The sequence below is a fragment of the Patiria miniata genome, unplaced genomic scaffold, assembly GCF_015706575.1.
Source record: "Patiria miniata isolate m_02_andy unplaced genomic scaffold, ASM1570657v1 HiC_scaffold_17, whole genome shotgun sequence".
NCBI lineage: Eukaryota > Metazoa > Echinodermata > Asteroidea > Valvatida > Asterinidae > Patiria > Patiria miniata.
This window is the reverse complement of record NW_024037055.1, coordinates 3,931,488-3,948,865: the sequence shown is the minus strand read 5'-3', so window position 1 is coordinate 3,948,865 and position 17,378 is coordinate 3,931,488. Positions and strand designations below refer to the sequence as shown.

Here is a 17,378-nt window from a genome sequence, read left to right as displayed (position 1 = left end):
GTTGGAAATTGATACAAAAATTCCACTTTTCTTGAAAATGACAGCATACCAGGCGCAATGATTTCACGGGATGCTTGAGACTAGAATTCATTTACGCTTACAGTCAAGTAAGGTAGGCCCTAGAAACTTTGGCATTTTGTTTGTTTAATGTTTGCAAATGTTGTACATTAATTTAAGACAGATATAATCCTTGTCAGCTGTGACAAGGTATACCGGATCTTTTAAGTTCAATCTAATCACAATACTATTCTTACGGATAGCTTTACAACAACGTAATATGTTAATACACCTAAGATTTATCCATTGTTCAATCAAAGTACTTACTTAACGTTTACATTCCCAAGTGTTAAAATTCGGGCCAGTAGATCAATACATTACAACACTTCCTACGACTTACCGAATACCCCACTTAAAATGTTTTCCTTTCCACGCTAAATAAGCTGCCGACGGCCCTCGTATACACGACTAAATATTTTCCCGCCCGAGTGCATGCATGTTCCTTCCCAAAATGCAACGCGAAAAAAAATAAATGAATTTCATTCGTCGCCAGCGCGCGCAATCAATACGTTGCGCGTACCTGGCTGCAGCGATATGAATGCCAGAACACGTTTGACGTTGCTCGTTTTATGAAACTGTGTTCACGCAAACGTTAATCAAGTCCCTCGGGGGTGTACGTTAACAGTGGATGGGCAGACGATGCAGAATTTGTTTAGACATTTCTACTAGACCAATGTAAATTTCCCATGGCCGTTAATTTCATGCCGTCGCATGTCCGTTTTGATTTTTAAACTAACTACGTTTTTGCTTTCTAAATGTACAAACGTTGCTGAACAAACGTTGTTAATGTTAGGCCTAAGTCTTAGGTAATAGTAGATTTCCTAAGTGTTAGAAACGAATGATTTGACCAATGTTACGCATGGGAATTATTCAGTGCATTCCACCGACAAACTGAACGATCAATATAATCGCAGACAGAGATATAGTCTCAGCACAATTTAAAAAAGAAATCCACTGTTATCCCTTGGAACCTATTTTCCAATGATTGTCACGTCGGTAGCATATGTGTTTTCGGAAGGGATTTCTCTTGTTATTAGTGTTGGACCTTTGTGCATGCTTATATAATAACGAGTGTCTGAATGAGAGATAATTAATTCTTTAATCATCGTGCCCTAGAAATTTGTGCTCCATACGGTCCGTTCATACGGTCCGTTATTGTCATATACAGACGGTAATATATACCGTAAAAGCTAATAAAATGATATATCAAAAAAAGTATATCAGGTAAAATCTGCCTTTCTTTGCAGTTTAAGCAAACTGGGATGTTCGGTCCGTTTGAGCTGCGCCCGAGACATGAAATTTGGGGTCCACTTTTGTCCCTGTCTTAATTACATCGGACATCTATGATGCACGTCTTCGTGCAGTCGTCGTCCAAGTGTGATTATCAACAACAAACTACCTTCTTAACAAATAAAAAGACGTCGAAAGTCATAATTAATACTTGAGTGGCAAATTTTAAAAAGTACCAAGGTAACAGGGACAGGAAAAAAATGTCAAATGTCAATGTCTAAATTTATAGGATGACCCATATACCGTCTATTACTTGAGACAGTAGAGCGTATCGCCGTAAGCGTATCGGCCAGGGGCAACTCTCGCATTGGGAAGCCTCTTTTACATAAACTATTTAATTTGTTGAACGCAAGCCTCTTGGAATGACTGTTAACTGCATAAATATACAACTTTAATACACGACAATGTTATTTAGGGATGCTGCCAACAGCTACTGGAATGGCTTGCACATAATACCGCAATAGAGTTGATACGAGAACATTCGTTTTAATCAACGATACGTGATAAGAAATGTCTAGTCTGGTTCCCTGACCTGACAATTCCCCGACGCCCTGACGTCTTAATTGTAGGTCAGGTACGGTAACCGCCACCGGGCCAAAAATCAACATAATGACCCTTTTTTTTTTCAAAGCGCTGCTCCGTTTCCGGTGTGGCTTTTTCCGATCAAGTTACTTGCTTCATAATATCATGCAGTTTTTTATATTTCTGAAAGAAAACATTGACTAATGTTGAGCTGAAATCTTCAAAGTTAGGGACTCAAATAGCAGGCGAAGCCGAAATGGAGACGACGCCGAGTTTTGTAACCGTCGTCAGATTCGAAATAGTACATGACGCAGCATATATAGCTCGCCCCTCGTACGATCCGAGTGTATACTTGATACACAATGTCGTCACTGAATTTCAAGTTTTCTAAATGCAAGCAATGAACATTAATTATCAACTATATATATATATTTTTTTTAATAAGCATGACAGGTAAGTAAAACCAATTTCATATCCGGGCAAACTATAGACTTTTCCACAAACGGCCAGGAGGCATTCCTCCCGTTTCGGTCACGTACCGTTATATATATTGTAGCGGGCACCTGACCTAAGATTCATAAGAAATTGTAAGAATCTTTTGGTCTGGGAACCAGACTAAGGAAATGTCAAGGAGTTTTTCGTCAGCATGTTCAAATAACACGTGGTTGTACTGGGGAAAGATATTGAGCATTAAAACATCCATTAACATTCAAAAACCATATGCACAAAAGAGCACCATCAAGGTGATATTTGGAACACGACATTAGATACAATAGGCAACCTTTATTTATCTTAATTAGTTTACACTTAAGGAAAAGGGTAGTACAATTCACTGTACAGTTGTGTATACAAGGAACTAACCAAGACTAAGTTATGAATAGTTTCTTTTTCAAAGCGTTCATAAAAAACTCACTTCACTCCAAGACTTTCGCTTGAGCATGAGAAAAAAAATGCACCCTATATGTACAAACTCCCAGCTTAACACAACCTCTATAGGTAAAACATTCATAAAATATGCACAATACACTTGTCAAGTAGGTCAATAGTCACTCACGTACACTGTACCAGCAGTTGGATCCACAGGTGGAACACGTTCATACGCAAAACCTTTTTGTTGACGTCAATTTGTACGAATTAAAAGTGTCTGACATCTTTTATGGCCAGCTACAAGACTGATATGACATTTGTTTAAAATGTCATTGACGGTTAAAACTGAACGTGCTCATGACTCCTCCGCAATTTGTTTCAAAGTTACTCCAAAATTATCTCAAGTTAATCCACTCCATCTCAATGCCCGATCCCTTTCACCATTTGCACCTTTATAGACTAAGTCTCAAATATCACAACACGATGCTATTTACATAAAGATCAAATGATAATGTGAATATTTAGAATGTATTAACAATTGTTAGTAATTTTTCCTGTAAACATACCATCTTTCTGCCGCCTTGAGGTTCGTGCAAAGTTGTTTTAACAACCTTATTTCAGTGACATCGGCAGCTCACCTATATCATACAAACTCCGTATTTTCATCACTGTAATTGAAAACCGGTATCGCGTGGGCGATACCATTTCAGTGAATAACAAAATGTCCTTTGTACTCTTACGGCTGGAATTGGTATCCACAAGCACCGATTTCACAATAATTGCCCTCTGGAACGGTTGAACCTTTTACCTCGGACTAACTCATAACCTTGCATCCAACTTGAGCACTAGTAAGGATTATTAACTAATATTTAACCCAATTTTCGAAATTGGTGAGTTCAAGACGGTTACTCTGCACCATAAGCTGTTCTAGTTAAATATCCAAATTCTTCAGTAAACCACGCTCCATAAAACGTAAAGTTAAACATAAACATGTAGGCCTAGTTTAACCATTGCTGTTTCTCCATATTTTCCAATAACTAGCTATCCACCACCCAAGGAGGTAACCTAGAGCCAGTTGACGCTGAAAAACCGCTTAACCATCACAAACCGTAGTCTTAGTTTACCATGATCCAATAAAGTCACTTATTTGAATCATTTATTATTCCTCCATATTTTCCATTACAGCCATTAACCAGTCACGAAGGTACCTAAGAACCAGTGATGCTGCAAATCACTTAACCATCACAAACCGTAGTCTTGGTTTACCATAATCCAATAAAGTCACTTACTTGAATCATCGATGATCCTTGCAGTCAGGTCTGTCTTCCATAAACTACCCAGCCAGTCAAACCGCCAGTGCATACAGCAAACCGCTACACAAACGTTCACAGATGAAACAGTTACCAGTTTTATTCGGCCGATTTCAGCGCCTCGTCGGTGATGCCGTGATCCTGGAAGATCTGCATGCCGATGACCACATCCATGACCACCACACAGATGATGTATGCGCACAGGAAGAAGCGATCCATGACCTTGGCCACGCTCTGCCACTCATTGGCCATCTCTTCTTCGCGGTCTCTCTCGGCGAACCGCTGGGCCAGGAACCGGACGTTGGTCAGGCAGTCCATCAGGGCTTGCTCCTGTATCGTGTGGGGAAAATGGCCACGATTAAAGAATGTAGAAAAGTGATTCTATCATGAGGTACTCAGAGACATACAAGTTTGTTCAGCACTCTGCGTACTTTTTACCTATTGGACTGTGTGCAAAAGGTAACCAGCGATTACAGCAGCTGAGGTTCACAGATTGGTTTTGTTAGGGTTGTTTGATTCCTCAATCTTGTCCGAGTTTGGTGATTAGACTATGTAAAGGCTAAGGTGAAGGTGTCAGTTTTGATCCAGCAGAAACAAAAATGTCAGGTGTTTTCTAGCGTTTTAGCCACAAGGCCTAGATGAGGTTTGCGGGTAACACAATGTAATTAAGGGGAAACACGTCCCTCTCGATTCTTTCGGAGCCAACATTTCATAGATCAGAATCAGATGGATATCCATTCTTGTATTCATTCCACTGCAATATAAAGCTTCATCAAATCATTACATTCAAGCATTATACCTTCCAGTCCCACGGCCTCCGAGGTTGGCTCTGAGTTGTGTACGGGGCCTCGGTATGCCCGTGAGCAGGAGTGTTGTTCATGCTGGAAGCTTCCTCCTTGGACATGTAGGAGTCCTGGTCCAGGTACGTGGTGGCCGTGCTAGCTGTCGGCACCAGCTGGAAGTGGTGCTTCCGGCTGTTGTAGATGTTCTTGGTACGGCGGCTGCTTACCTGTCGTGGAAGAGGTGAGGGTTATCTTGAAATGCTCCAAGATCAGCTCGAGAGACTGATGAAATGCATCTTTTAATTCTTGCACGTCAAAGAAAGGCGTCCATTAATGATGTCTGTATACTGCTTGGAAGTGTCGTAGATTTGTATTACAGAGAAAGTCACTGAAGATTCAACATTTTCATATTGGTGCAGTTGGTTTAAGGTATGATTTAGTTTTGTTTGGGGTTTGGGGAAAGTGCTATGGTGTTAATGCTTTTCTCTCTTTATTGGTATTCTAAGTTGTGCGATTACCTTGAGACAGAAGACGGGAGCCAGACCGCCAATGAATATACTGTGCACCCAGTTTGGTACTCGGTACTTGCGATGATGGAGGTTGAGCACGATCACCGTCATGAAGGTTGAGAAGGAGACGAGGAAGATTGTCACGATGTAGTATCGTGCTGCAAAAGAATACAGAGATAGCTGCCATGGTAAATAGTCTGCTGACGGACTTTACCATTGGAAATACAATTTTATAATGGGTTTTATATTTTAGGCCAACAGGGTTGGGTGTTTTGAATGTTGTCGTACCTGGTCATTTGAAAAACAAACTTGCAATTTACCATTGGAACTAGGATTGGATCCTGTGACCTACGAACATTATCGTATTAGTGTTAGACACAAAGTTTGAGATATCCAGGTTTCGAGAAGTAGTCCAATAAATTGTCAAGACCTGCATTTACATTGACCTCCCACTACCTCCGATTCTGAATAAACATATTGATCGAATGGAGCCCAGTCGGTAGAGCACCGGTACAGTGTTCCAGAGGTGCAAAGTTCTAATCACGCTCCAATCCATGTCTATGTTAAACTTGAAAGAATTACGACAGGAATTTCCTACCAATGATAGGTATATCATCACTGTTGGCCGGCATGTTCTCCGCGACCACCAACATGAACACCGTCAGCGACAGCAGCACCGTGATGCCCAGCGAGACCTTCTCCCCGGAGTTGCAGGGCAGGATAAACTCCACCATGGACATGGCGGAGATGAGGGCGCACGGGATGATCAGGTTGACCACGTAGAACAGCGGCTTGCGGCGCAGGATCAGCGTGAAGGTCACGTCGGGGTACTGCCTGTCCGGGCAGCAGGCATAGATCTTGACGTTGCGCTTGACTGACATCTCTGTATTCCGTCGTGGATACATGGATTGGGGAAAGAAACATGGCGGACAGCTTGTAAGATAGATACAGGTGGGGCTTTTAGGACGCTTGGTGGCAGCAAACATATTGATTCTGAGCTTGCGTTGGATTCTACCATATATAATCTCACGTTCTTAGTTTGTAATTGTCAAGTTTCTAACGTACATTACAATGAAATCTGATTCCCATTTATCTTGTTACCCAAGGGTTCACAATTTACTTTTTCAACCTGTCTGGAGGTTAGCGGGTCACACATTTTGAATCGATGTGCAACAATCAACAAAAACGAAGCTCTAAATTGAGGGATTCGCTTGTTTTGTTTACAAAATTATAACCCACCAAATGTGTCCCATTCTCCGTTATGTTGGTACATGCTTGCATCGGCAATTGCTTCCGGGTAGTCGATAAACCTGGCGTCGTGCTGCCAAGAGCCGAATTTAAGCTTACACCTCTGGGCGTCGAAAGGGTAGAAGTTAACGTTGACGCTACACTGGCTGATCAAGGTGATGGGTGCACTCCAGTCGATGCTACCGTCGTGGTTAATGATCATCGTGGTTTCGATGGACATCAGCTGCGCGTTGGACGTCTCACGACTATGTGGATAGGATGAGAGTTTGATGTTGATTTGATTTGATTCATTCGCAGTTTCCACATAATAATGATACAGATTAGTTAAGTGATGACAAGTTATGAGATGGGATGGAATGGCATAGCGTGTGGTGGGATGGGATGGGATGAGATGAAATGGGATGGGATGGGATGAGAAGGGATGAAATGGGTTGGGATGGGATGGGAGGGATCCGATGGAATAGGATTGTAGGGGATAGTGTGGGATGGGATGGGACGAGACGCGGGATGGGAATTGAATGGATTGATGGGATGGGAGAGGATTGATGGGATGGGATATAAGATGAGACAGGATGGGAAGGGACGGGATGGGATATGATGGGATGGGAAGCGAAGGGACGGGATTGGATGAAATGGAATGGGATGGGATGGGATGGGATGCAATGGGATGGGATGGGATGGGAAGCGAAGGAACGGGGTTGGATGGAATGGATTGGATTGAATGGGATGGGATGGGATGCAATGGGATATGGGATGGGCTAGAATGGGATGGGAAGGGATGAATGGGAAGGGATGGGATAAGACGAAATGGGAAGAGAATTAATGGGATAGGAAGGGATAAATGGGATCCGACATCCATTAGTGTTACGGGGTGATCCTATACGATAGCACTGCCGGCTCTCTTCACCAGTGTGCAGCCAGCCAGCAAAAGCATTACTCACGTGTTATAGAGCACCGTGTCTGGTAACCACACCAAGCTGGAAGGCAACCGAATAGCCGTCAGGTCGTTGTATTCCTCCGGGTCCCACTGCAGATATTCATCCGTCCAACGCTTCACGGAGCAAAGTATTAAGGCAATCGGTAAAAAGGTGACTTTGTAAATTTGAATAAAAAGAGGACAGGTTGTCGAGAAAAGAAAATGAAACTAGAGTTGAATTCTGAATCGATTTAGAAACAAGGACCATAGCTTGAATGTGATGTAAGTTTCGAATGTTCTTTGACACTTTAATGTAGGCTTTATAATTTGCATAGATTAATGGAAATTGGTCAAAAAGAAATCCGCTGAAAATGTTTACAAAACAAAGGGTTGTTTGAGCGATTTGAGATTTTGTTTTTAATAAAGGTCTTATCAAACGAGTTGGGAGACGATCTGTTCTTGCCAAAACTGTAACCTATGTACTTCAATGTATTTTGAGGGTTATAGTTTCGGAAAGGTTTTTCATGGTCACGGAAAAAAGTACGACTTTAATTTCAAAATCCTAGTCGAAGTTATGAGCATTATGCCCGGCGGCTTTAACCATATGACTCAATCGCGGTGTCAGTCCCATTAGCTCAATCTCCACTCGACGCTCAGTCATGTACACGTTCACACAAGGTCATCGGATGATTTAATGACTTCGGGCCGATCGAATTATGAGGTGCGGACCTGTCATTGGCCTAAGTTTCGCCACTCAATGAACGAATGACATTGCTTTAGCGGTTGTTGCGTTGTAAAATCATCCCTTGGGTGTACAATTTAATACGGAAATCACTTAGGAATAAACCAAAGCCTTATACTCTTTTAGATGGCAATCTTTCGGGGTTTCTCGATAAACGAGAGCGATTACATGGACGTCGCATGAATTTTGGGGACGGGAAATTCAATCAGCATTAACCACCTAAAAGTAGAAAAATGTTTACACATTCGAGCCATACAAGCGATTTGCAGTCAGTTTAATTATGATAAAAACGTTGTTCCCCCTACGCCTATATAATTATGTTATTTTAAGCTCACGACTACCCCATCCATTCCTGAGCGAAACCCGGCTATACAGGCCCGGATTACCCAATAGGCACATTAGGCACTGTGCCGAGGACCTAAGAAAATTTCGGGGGCCTACACACAATCCTGGGGCCTACGAAAATACCGCAGTGTGCCATAGAACACATATAGGCCTTCCCACACCACACCCACGCGCACAGAAACGTTTTTAAAAGTTCTAGAGTCTCTCTCAGAATTTTCGATTTCACCAACTGACGCTGTGCTTCATGTAGGCGTACATAATGCAGGCCCTACGTATACAATTTACGTGTAAGGGTTAATCGTTCTGAAGCACGGTGCCAACCATGGACGTCGATCGGTGGGGGCGAGGGGACATGTAGTAATGTTCCTCCAATTATTTTCTTCCCTGAATAAATAATTTTAGTTTACATTTGATTATGTAGCTCAGAATAGCTTATTCAATGACTCCAAACTCGAAAATGATGTTTAAATGACGATATTTTGCTAAAACCTTGCCAGTAGTCAGAAATTGCCTCAATTTTTTTCCGGGACCCTTAAGCAGGCCCCGACTAACCCCACGCCGTTTAGGCTTCGCACATTAGATCTCATACACATGTTTGTACCACCCCCACCCCCACTTCTAAGTTTGACGCCCTTTTAGCCAGCGAGCTTTTAGAGCTAGGACATGGCTTGATGTTGTACAGTGCTTTGTACGCTGAATTTGGTGACGGTGGCTAGGGCGGAGTAGGGCCTACGGAACACTGGTGCCTATAGGCCTACGAAACACTTAATCCGGGCCTGCCGCTATATAAACCCATCTTGCTAAATCATACGCAATAAGTATCACGGATTACAGTCACTCTCACTTCCATCTAAAAAAAAACACTAATAATTCCTTTTTAGGCCAAAAAGTAAACAAGACGACGAGATAACATAAGGTCGCTGAGGGGGACTAAGGATGAAGCAGGGGAGATGTCCTCACGCTTACACACCTATGTTCCGACACCCTTATGTTCCGACTGCTCATATTCCTATCCCTAATCCTAACCCTGACCCTAACCAGGAGAAACACACTCTTAAGTGCGGGTCGTCGGAACATAGGGGTGTTGTAACGAAGAGCAGTCATCGTCTTCACATTAGTGTCAAGAATCACAATGTCTTCATCCTACCAAAGAATGCTGGGATTGAAGTATACAGCGTTTGCAACCTAATCCCATAATTCCAGATCTAATATACTTCGCGTACAGTATAAGCCAGTGAATTTGGCACTTACCTGTGTTAGCCACACCATGGTGCTGATCGTCTGAAATTTCTCATTCTGCATAAATAAGAAGAGCCATGAGAAAATATGTTAGTATGACATTTGTATTTGATATGGCAGACACACTAAAATGTGTGATTCGTCAACGTTCCCTTACACTTTCATAACTACCCGATGAAGTTTTTGTCACACCAAAACTTGGCAAGACGACTTGACTGCATGAGCAATATTTTTTTTTCCGGTTCATCATGCAATGCTACGGTCAATTTTTTAAATTTAAACTGATTGTTACATTACTACGATGACACGGTCGAATTTCTTAATTCCCTTAAAAGACGGACGTTGGTGAGGACATATTATTATATTATTATATTATTTTTTTCCTGTCCAACGCTTTGCATGCCTAAGTTGGTCTGATCAAAATATATAAGGAAGAAGTTCTAAGATGTATTGTCTTTCGATTGGTTCATGGCAGACTTAAGATTCCCCCCCCCCGCTCTAGCTTCGTTTCTTGCTCGGAGGTTGGCATGCCAACGTTCTTTGATAACTGTTTTTTGACTGCGTGCTTCTTCGCTCCGCACTTTTTTAAAATACCGATTTTTCTTTTCTTTTACAGACATCAACTGAGTTTTTGCTCGCTCACTCTTGTGTCTCCTATTATTGCTTGCTTGCTGTATAGCAGCGCGGCTAAAGCATTTAATCGATATAGTGCTATTTTGCATTAATCTGCGTGCCTGCATTCATATAGGCCTAATGTTCACATTCGCATGTTAGTTCTTCTACTCAGTTGACTGAGAGTGGCTTAAAATATAATACATCTATGAACTTAAATGGAAAAGAAAACCGATAAACCCCATCAATCTACTTCAAACGTCGTCTATTTCAAGTGAAAAATTCCTCCTTAGCCGGACAAAATACTCCGGTCCCTTTTAATTGACATTCACATCAAAGGTTCGATTTGCCGACACCAATCATCCGCGTGATATCCGTGAGTAATTCGAACCCGTACCTCCATACGCTCATGATTCTTATCTGCCCGTGGTGTCTTGCTAGGTTCCGTTATCTCATACAGAACAATCGTTTGTAATGATTAAAGGTTCAGGTTCAGGGTCGTGCGAATTATTAAATACATAATTACCACAAGCTTGGAGGAAAATGTTTGAGCAATAATTATACGCGTAATGGTACCATTAAGGAGACTCGTTATCGTAATTTCTTTGCACGATGGGAGACATCGGTCATTAGGGAGACATTTTCATGTCTCCCTAATGTCACAACTCCCCTTTAGAGACACAATTTTAGCGTCGCAATTACATTATATTTGTTGGTCGTGGTCTAATTAGTAAACGTACCGAAATTTGTGGAAAAAGGACAAGGGAATAGTGGGTCAGGGCACATTTTAGTCTGAAAAGTTGTGTGCACAAGTTTATGGGGATGTCTCCCAAAATTAATGTCCAATCCAGGGTAATTGTTATTATAAATAATCTACAAATTCTTCTTTGCGGAAGAATTACGAAGTATGTTTATACTACCAACATAATAGATACCATCTCATCTACATGACATTTATTTTAAAAAGGGCAAGGTTTAATGTTTTTGAATTTATTCCCTACACATTATGCTTCGTATGTTAATTATCTTTAAACTTTGCCATTTCGAGTATTTGTCTCGTTAAGTAAGAAGAACGCATTTGACAGGTACTTTTTTCTCCAATAATGGGGAGCTAAAAAAAACAGGGAAAAAAACCCAATATATGTCCATCGTTGTTTCATTCTGGAAAAATATATTTGTCTGTAAGTCATAAACAGTAGACTGTCCAAGATGGTTTGAGTGCGTTAGTACAGCAACAAATCCTAACAAGAAATCTTCAGTTGATTCACATTTTTTAAGTTTGTGTACATCTTCAATTATTATAATTACTATATTATTACATTATATATTAATGTTTGTAAGAGATGATTCTTACATTTTGTGTTGTTATGCTAGGCAAGGTACGTTCGTCATTATGCGGTCCGTGTTTATTTTTCATTTCGGTTCGTCTTCCCGACAGCAACATGCTACCGTTGCCGGTGATTCGATACGCACAATACACAGCGGCTGATTTCAACTGTTTTCCATGAATAAATGGACGGGAAATCAGCTGGCGTGCCCCTAAGGAAAGGGAACTTCACAGCTTCAGAATAACAACGTAAGTATGTTTAACCCTAAAAAAAAAAAAGGCCGGGCATATCCGCGTCCCCTACATTTTTCCCTTTATTGTCGCCGCACGATTTTTTCTCTCGACATTTTATGAGTTTGTCTAATTTGAGCAAAATTTCAAATTGTTATGAATCTTAGCCAACGACAGTAATTGTTTTACATTACTATTGTGCGCAGCACTAATCTCATGCACTTGCAGGATATCGCATCGGAAATTCATGGGTTAAGGTTCGTTCCCGGCTTCAGCAAGTACCGTGATCCACCCGCTGTCCAATGTGTTGCATGCGAGAGAGAGAGAAAAAAAAAACACCTGGCAAATGCCCGTTTGCGAGATGTCACGAGATTATGAATCAACAAGAAAGACCAATTAAAAACTGCCGCCCGCAAGACGAACAACTTCGCGCTTGCTCCGCCGTGTCCCCCTCTTCTAAACGATAGGAATGCAAGTCTGTCAGTTTTTTTTTCTTCACCGGATCTCATCATTTCGACGTTTGCTCTTTATAAAAACACCCTTAAAAATGCATTCAGTTTGTCGGAATAAGAGAAAGGTCTCAAATCTGAATATGTTTTGAGCACACCGATCATGAATTTTAATGACCGATGCATCTGGAAATATGCTGTGTTGCGGTTACTGACGACCATGGCATGCAGTCACAACTGCAGCTTACATAAGTGCACTTTGTCGCACAGCTCTCCCCGATTGAGAGCAACATCCTACCAAAAGCTGGAGTTATACAACTGGCTTCATTATGCAGACTACACTAGTCAAAGGTTCACACCAGCGCCGTAACTAGGGTTACAATTCCGAGAGGGCACCTATGGGGTGCACACATTTTTCAAGAGGGCACCTGAATGCAAGTGATATACCGGTGTTCAATTCATAGGGGGGGGGGGGGGGGACCGGGGTAAGGCCCTCCGTTGGGGGTGCCCCCTGTAGTCACGCCACTGGTTCATATACTAGTGAAATCGGCCCGAAATTTCCTGCTCACACTTTTACACTTCTTTACGCTAGACCTGGACACGCATCAACTCATTTAATGAGAAAACCTTGTTCGGCGTGAAGAAAGGACTTGTACCGTAAGATATTATTCCACAAGACATGGTTTTGAGCGACAGGAAATAATCATTCAAGATGGTTTTCACATGGTTTTGATCCTATAATGTACCTATGTTATGGAGTCTTGAGACTGAGAGACGAGATTGCGATTCAAAAACGTATTCAGAATATTATGACCGGAGCCCGCAAAATGAGACAAAATTATTTATCACTGAAAAAAAAAGACAATGATGACGGGACAATGATGAAGGGCCACTGAAAAACAACATTTTCCTGGGCACAATTTGGAGCGGGATCAAAACCCGTTTGCCCCAATATACATCACCTCTCCAACTTCCCACCTATAATCCTGTCTAATTATATCCATAATAATCTCCGCAGACGATGCCAGGCCAAGATTCGCCCCGGAGATTGAAGTCAATTAAACCCCATAAACTGGTCCGGGCAAACATCGCCAGCGCACTCCGGTTCCAACGCAAGCGCACTTCCCGTACACACGGGTTCATCCAGAAATAAGCGCAGCCGGCAGCAATTTTTCTTCTTCTGCACCCGGCCAAGTTCATAGGCCCTAGTTACCATAATACGCATGCGTAAAGTATATTACGTTATTGGAATAATATATCACGTGGTTTGAGATGAATCTTTAAGGATCAGATTTCGTGGTGACTCCGTGGCCTATATAGTGGACGCCATAGGATACAACTTTTATTCTTACAATCTCTTTTTTTTTCGAATTATGAATTAATCTTAAATCGTGTTCAATCAATTCCTTCTTTTGATGGGGGAAACAAAATCACTTTTTATTTCATGGCTCTGTATTTTTGTTATTATGGCTCTGTGGGATTTTACTTTGAAAGGGAACCCAAAATTTAAGATCAATTCCTCTAACAAATGACGCATACACATAATGTCATCGACTATTTACTCGGTGGCACAGAAAGGTGTTTGCAAGCCGTCAACGTATACGCATAATTATAGAGCCCCCATCCGCGCCGTATTAGAATATCGCGCAAAGCGTATAGGATTTGACGATGTGTGAAAATGTATAAATTAAACCCAGAAGTCATGATGTTCGGGCAATCTAGACCTGTCTTCGGCATGCCTGTCGCATCACCCCCCCCCCCCTCCTCCCCCGTCCCTACCCAACGATCGACCGCCAACGCATATCCGCTTATGAAATCAACGGTCTGCGTGAAGTGGCCGCAGGATCAATACGTAACTGCGTTTATACATAGGCATACAAATGGACATTTTTTTCTTATGACATATTTTTTTCTAACCTTTTTGGGGGAATCTAATCGACAGGGGAGGGAAGTACTCGGGGAAGGATCAACAATGATTCTTTGACTCTCTCCTGATGTTTGTCTTTTCTTCCGGATATACAGGAGGGCCTTAAGATGGTAATGGGGGAGCAAAACAAACATAAATCGGGCGGCGGAGGAAAGTGCTCTATGTTGCGATAACGAGATAAGAATCGATTAGGTAGATGTTTAATGCAACATGGGCGATTTAATTCGGAAGTTAAAAGTGAACAAATTGCTTGATCTTTTTTTTTAATCATGTTCTAAGATTCACAGAACACAGTTTTTCGAGGCTGCTTTTCACTTTTTAAGAATAAAACGTATATTTGTAAAGTAGATTGTAGGAGGAATGTAGGAGACTTCCAACGATCAGTCAATTGCCTGATTTTGGGAAATGAAGGGTGCTATTGACAAAATCGTGTGTCATAAACAGTGAAAAACCATGGCATGGTTTTTCACTGGTTTTTTTTCTTCAAAAAGTGTATTTTTTACTGAGCTGATATTTCAACAGGTTAGTTGTTGGACATTCTTCTTTGGATTTTGAGGGGTGTTATTATCGGAAACGAACAAAATACATGAAAAGCAAATATCCTATATACCTTTAAATTGACATTCCATTCAATATTTTATTTGTCGGGAACCATAACAAAACACAGACACGCCCAGGCTTCTGGCTTGTCACGCCCCCATGGCAACACCCATAGTGCATACTTACAACGTCATTGATCTGGCTCAGGTACAGCTCCGTGGTGATCAGTATGGGCGTGGTCTCGTTAATGACAGGCCGGACCACCTTGTTGTATCGCTTCTTGTAAAAGATGTCATCGATGAGACGAAACTGCTCCTCCGACGCAATTGCTCCTGAAAAGAAAAACACATTGATGTTGGTGGAGTGTTCACAAAACGTAATGGTGATTGTACTAGGCCTGTACTCTTCAAGCAATACAGTCGAAATACTTGTTCTTCGAGTTCCCGTAAACGTGCATGAAAAGGAATAGTAGTTTATTTATGTGTCACATATATATCTGGGGACGTGGTCACTGTTCTAAACGCATGAGGCCCCCTGGAGAAACATTTGTGCATGAAGCAACTGCCGCGTGACGGGTTATCTGAACAATAGCTAGCACAATGCTTTCGCCATTGAAGGGGGCCTTCGTGATAGAATTGACAGCGTGCCCGTATTGGTCTAGGGTCATCGCCACTTTTGGACCCTGCAAGACTGTAAATAAACCTTGCCTGATTATCTTCTTTTTCGTTTTATCCATACCAGTAGTTTTGCTACGAAAGCTAATGAAAACTTTTTCCTAAAAGAGCTATGTAAGTTTACCGACATGAAAACTAGAAGTCGCAGGAAACACCCACCAATCTTACTTAGATACTTGGTTGGTTCTTCTCCTAAGGACTTTTGATGTCCTTAGGAGAAGATGTCCTAACGGGACTTCCACAAGGGAGTATAACTAGGAGGCCAGAAACACCGGAGCAAACCTCTTAGCGATAGGTGTTACTGGGTTTTTTTTACGTGCGTTAGGCCTTATACAACACACGGGACCTCCGGCTTAACGTCCCATCCGAAGGACGAAGCAATAATGGTTAAGTGCCTTGCTTAAGGGCACAAGTGTCCGGGCCCGGGCTCGAACCCACGCCACTGTTGCCTCTGAAACACCAGAGTATGAGTCCGGTGTTCTTAACCGCTAGACCATGACTCTCCACGTTTTAACTTTAGACTACAGATTCCCTTTCACCGCATTTGCAGTTGAACCCAGCTAATTCTCACTGCTTTATCAATGTTGTTCCTAGCATAACAAAACTCAGAATTTAACCAAGAGTCCGTCGATATGAGAAAAAAAATGAATAGAAAACCAAAAGACACTGCAAACGGAATGCATTTTGAAAACAAAACTACATTGATGAGAGTAACTTTAAGGAAAATCACGATCAAGCACAGACTCGTAGCCATGTCAACAGTGGAGGTGTTGGTAGGATTCTAACAGTGTACAAGTCAAAGGCGAATAACACAATCTTCTTGCACACCCCCAGTTAAAAGTTCGTTAAAATCCTTCCTATAGTGCATGTATGCAATAACATGTTGGAATTCTGGCAACCTGTGTTCACCTTAAGACAAACAGGTGGAGGTCTATTTAGAGGGATTTATACCATTAATGTATTCTTTTTAATGCATGAAATTAGATCGTTCATGAGAAAACGTTTTAATGTAAAACTCAAAGCGCACCTTGAGTAACTTTTCCATTCTGTCCTGTCAACTAAATAAATTACTTTTGACTGAATAAAAACAAATATATAATTACTTTTCAGGACAGCTTGTATTGCCTCCAATATCGAACCAATACTTATTTGGTATAATCAGATCTCAATCATTCATACCAATTACATGCAGTTCAAGTAGATACGCATTTCTTGCTTTCAACAAACTGTTTGATTTGTAGTAGGAAAAAAAAACACATTCTTTTATAAATTAACTTACCCGTGGCGAAACAAATAACTGCAAACGCGAGGGTCCAGAAGCACGGCATTATTTCCGACAGATAAATCTAGGAAAACAATCTCCGAGATTTGTCTTTTCTTTAATTTGGACGATGTCGTCTCAACACGCTCACGCATCAACGTCTTCTTCTAGGCGCTTCTTGCAGGCATAGACTGAGATAATCTCTTCATTAAATCGGAGGATGTCTCAGAGTGGATCGTTCCATTTGCATACGGGGGTTGTTGTCAGTGCGAAGTAAATCAGCCGTTTAAGCGTAACGATTTTCCCCCCTTTTCTATACAAAAACCCTACTGAATCTACACAATTCTCTTGGCTAAACGGAGTTCTGCTTTTGGAAGCACTTTTAATGGAAAGATAATATTTGCCTTTATTCTGTGGTAAACGGGAATGCATCATTGGCGTCAAGACTTATTTTGTCAGATAGAGGGCGCAATATTGGTTTAAGGGTGTGGAGCAAATTCGAAAGAGGACCGGTGTCATATAAAATTTCG

The 17,378-nt window shown here is 41.5% G+C and overlaps 1 protein-coding gene across 1 annotated transcript; it reads right to left on the bottom strand.

The window, feature by feature from the left end:
* Nucleotides 1–2,520: 2,520 nt before the first annotated feature.
* LOC119723983 (neuronal acetylcholine receptor subunit alpha-10-like) lies at nt 2,521–16,915 on the bottom strand. Its single transcript, XM_038194906.1, has 9 exons — nt 16,867–16,915; nt 15,100–15,245; nt 9,840–9,884; nt 7,527–7,636; nt 6,577–6,830; nt 5,936–6,220; nt 5,347–5,495; nt 4,846–5,055; nt 2,521–4,376 (listed from the first exon to the last, which is right to left on the bottom strand). Exons 1-9 carry the CDS (start codon nt 16,913–16,915, stop codon nt 4,146–4,148), a joined length of 1,479 nt encoding a protein of 492 aa, XP_038050834.1. The 3' UTR covers nt 2,521–4,145.
* Nucleotides 16,916–17,378: the final 463 nt, after the last annotated feature.

Bases quoted from the DNA above. Each gene is read 5' to 3' on its own strand.
- LOC119723983 (XM_038194906.1), bottom strand. From the start codon at position 16,915: ATGCCGTGCTTCTGGACCCTCGCGTTTGCAGTTATTTGTTTCGCCACG. The intron at 6,831-7,526 runs GTGAGTAATGCT...CTATCCACATAG, and splicing joins GACACGGTGCTCTATAACAC to TCGTGAGACGTCCAACGCGC. The intron at 5,056-5,346 runs GTAATCGCACAA...CTTCCACGACAG, and splicing joins CTCCCGTCTTCTGTCTCAAG to GTAAGCAGCCGCCGTACCAA.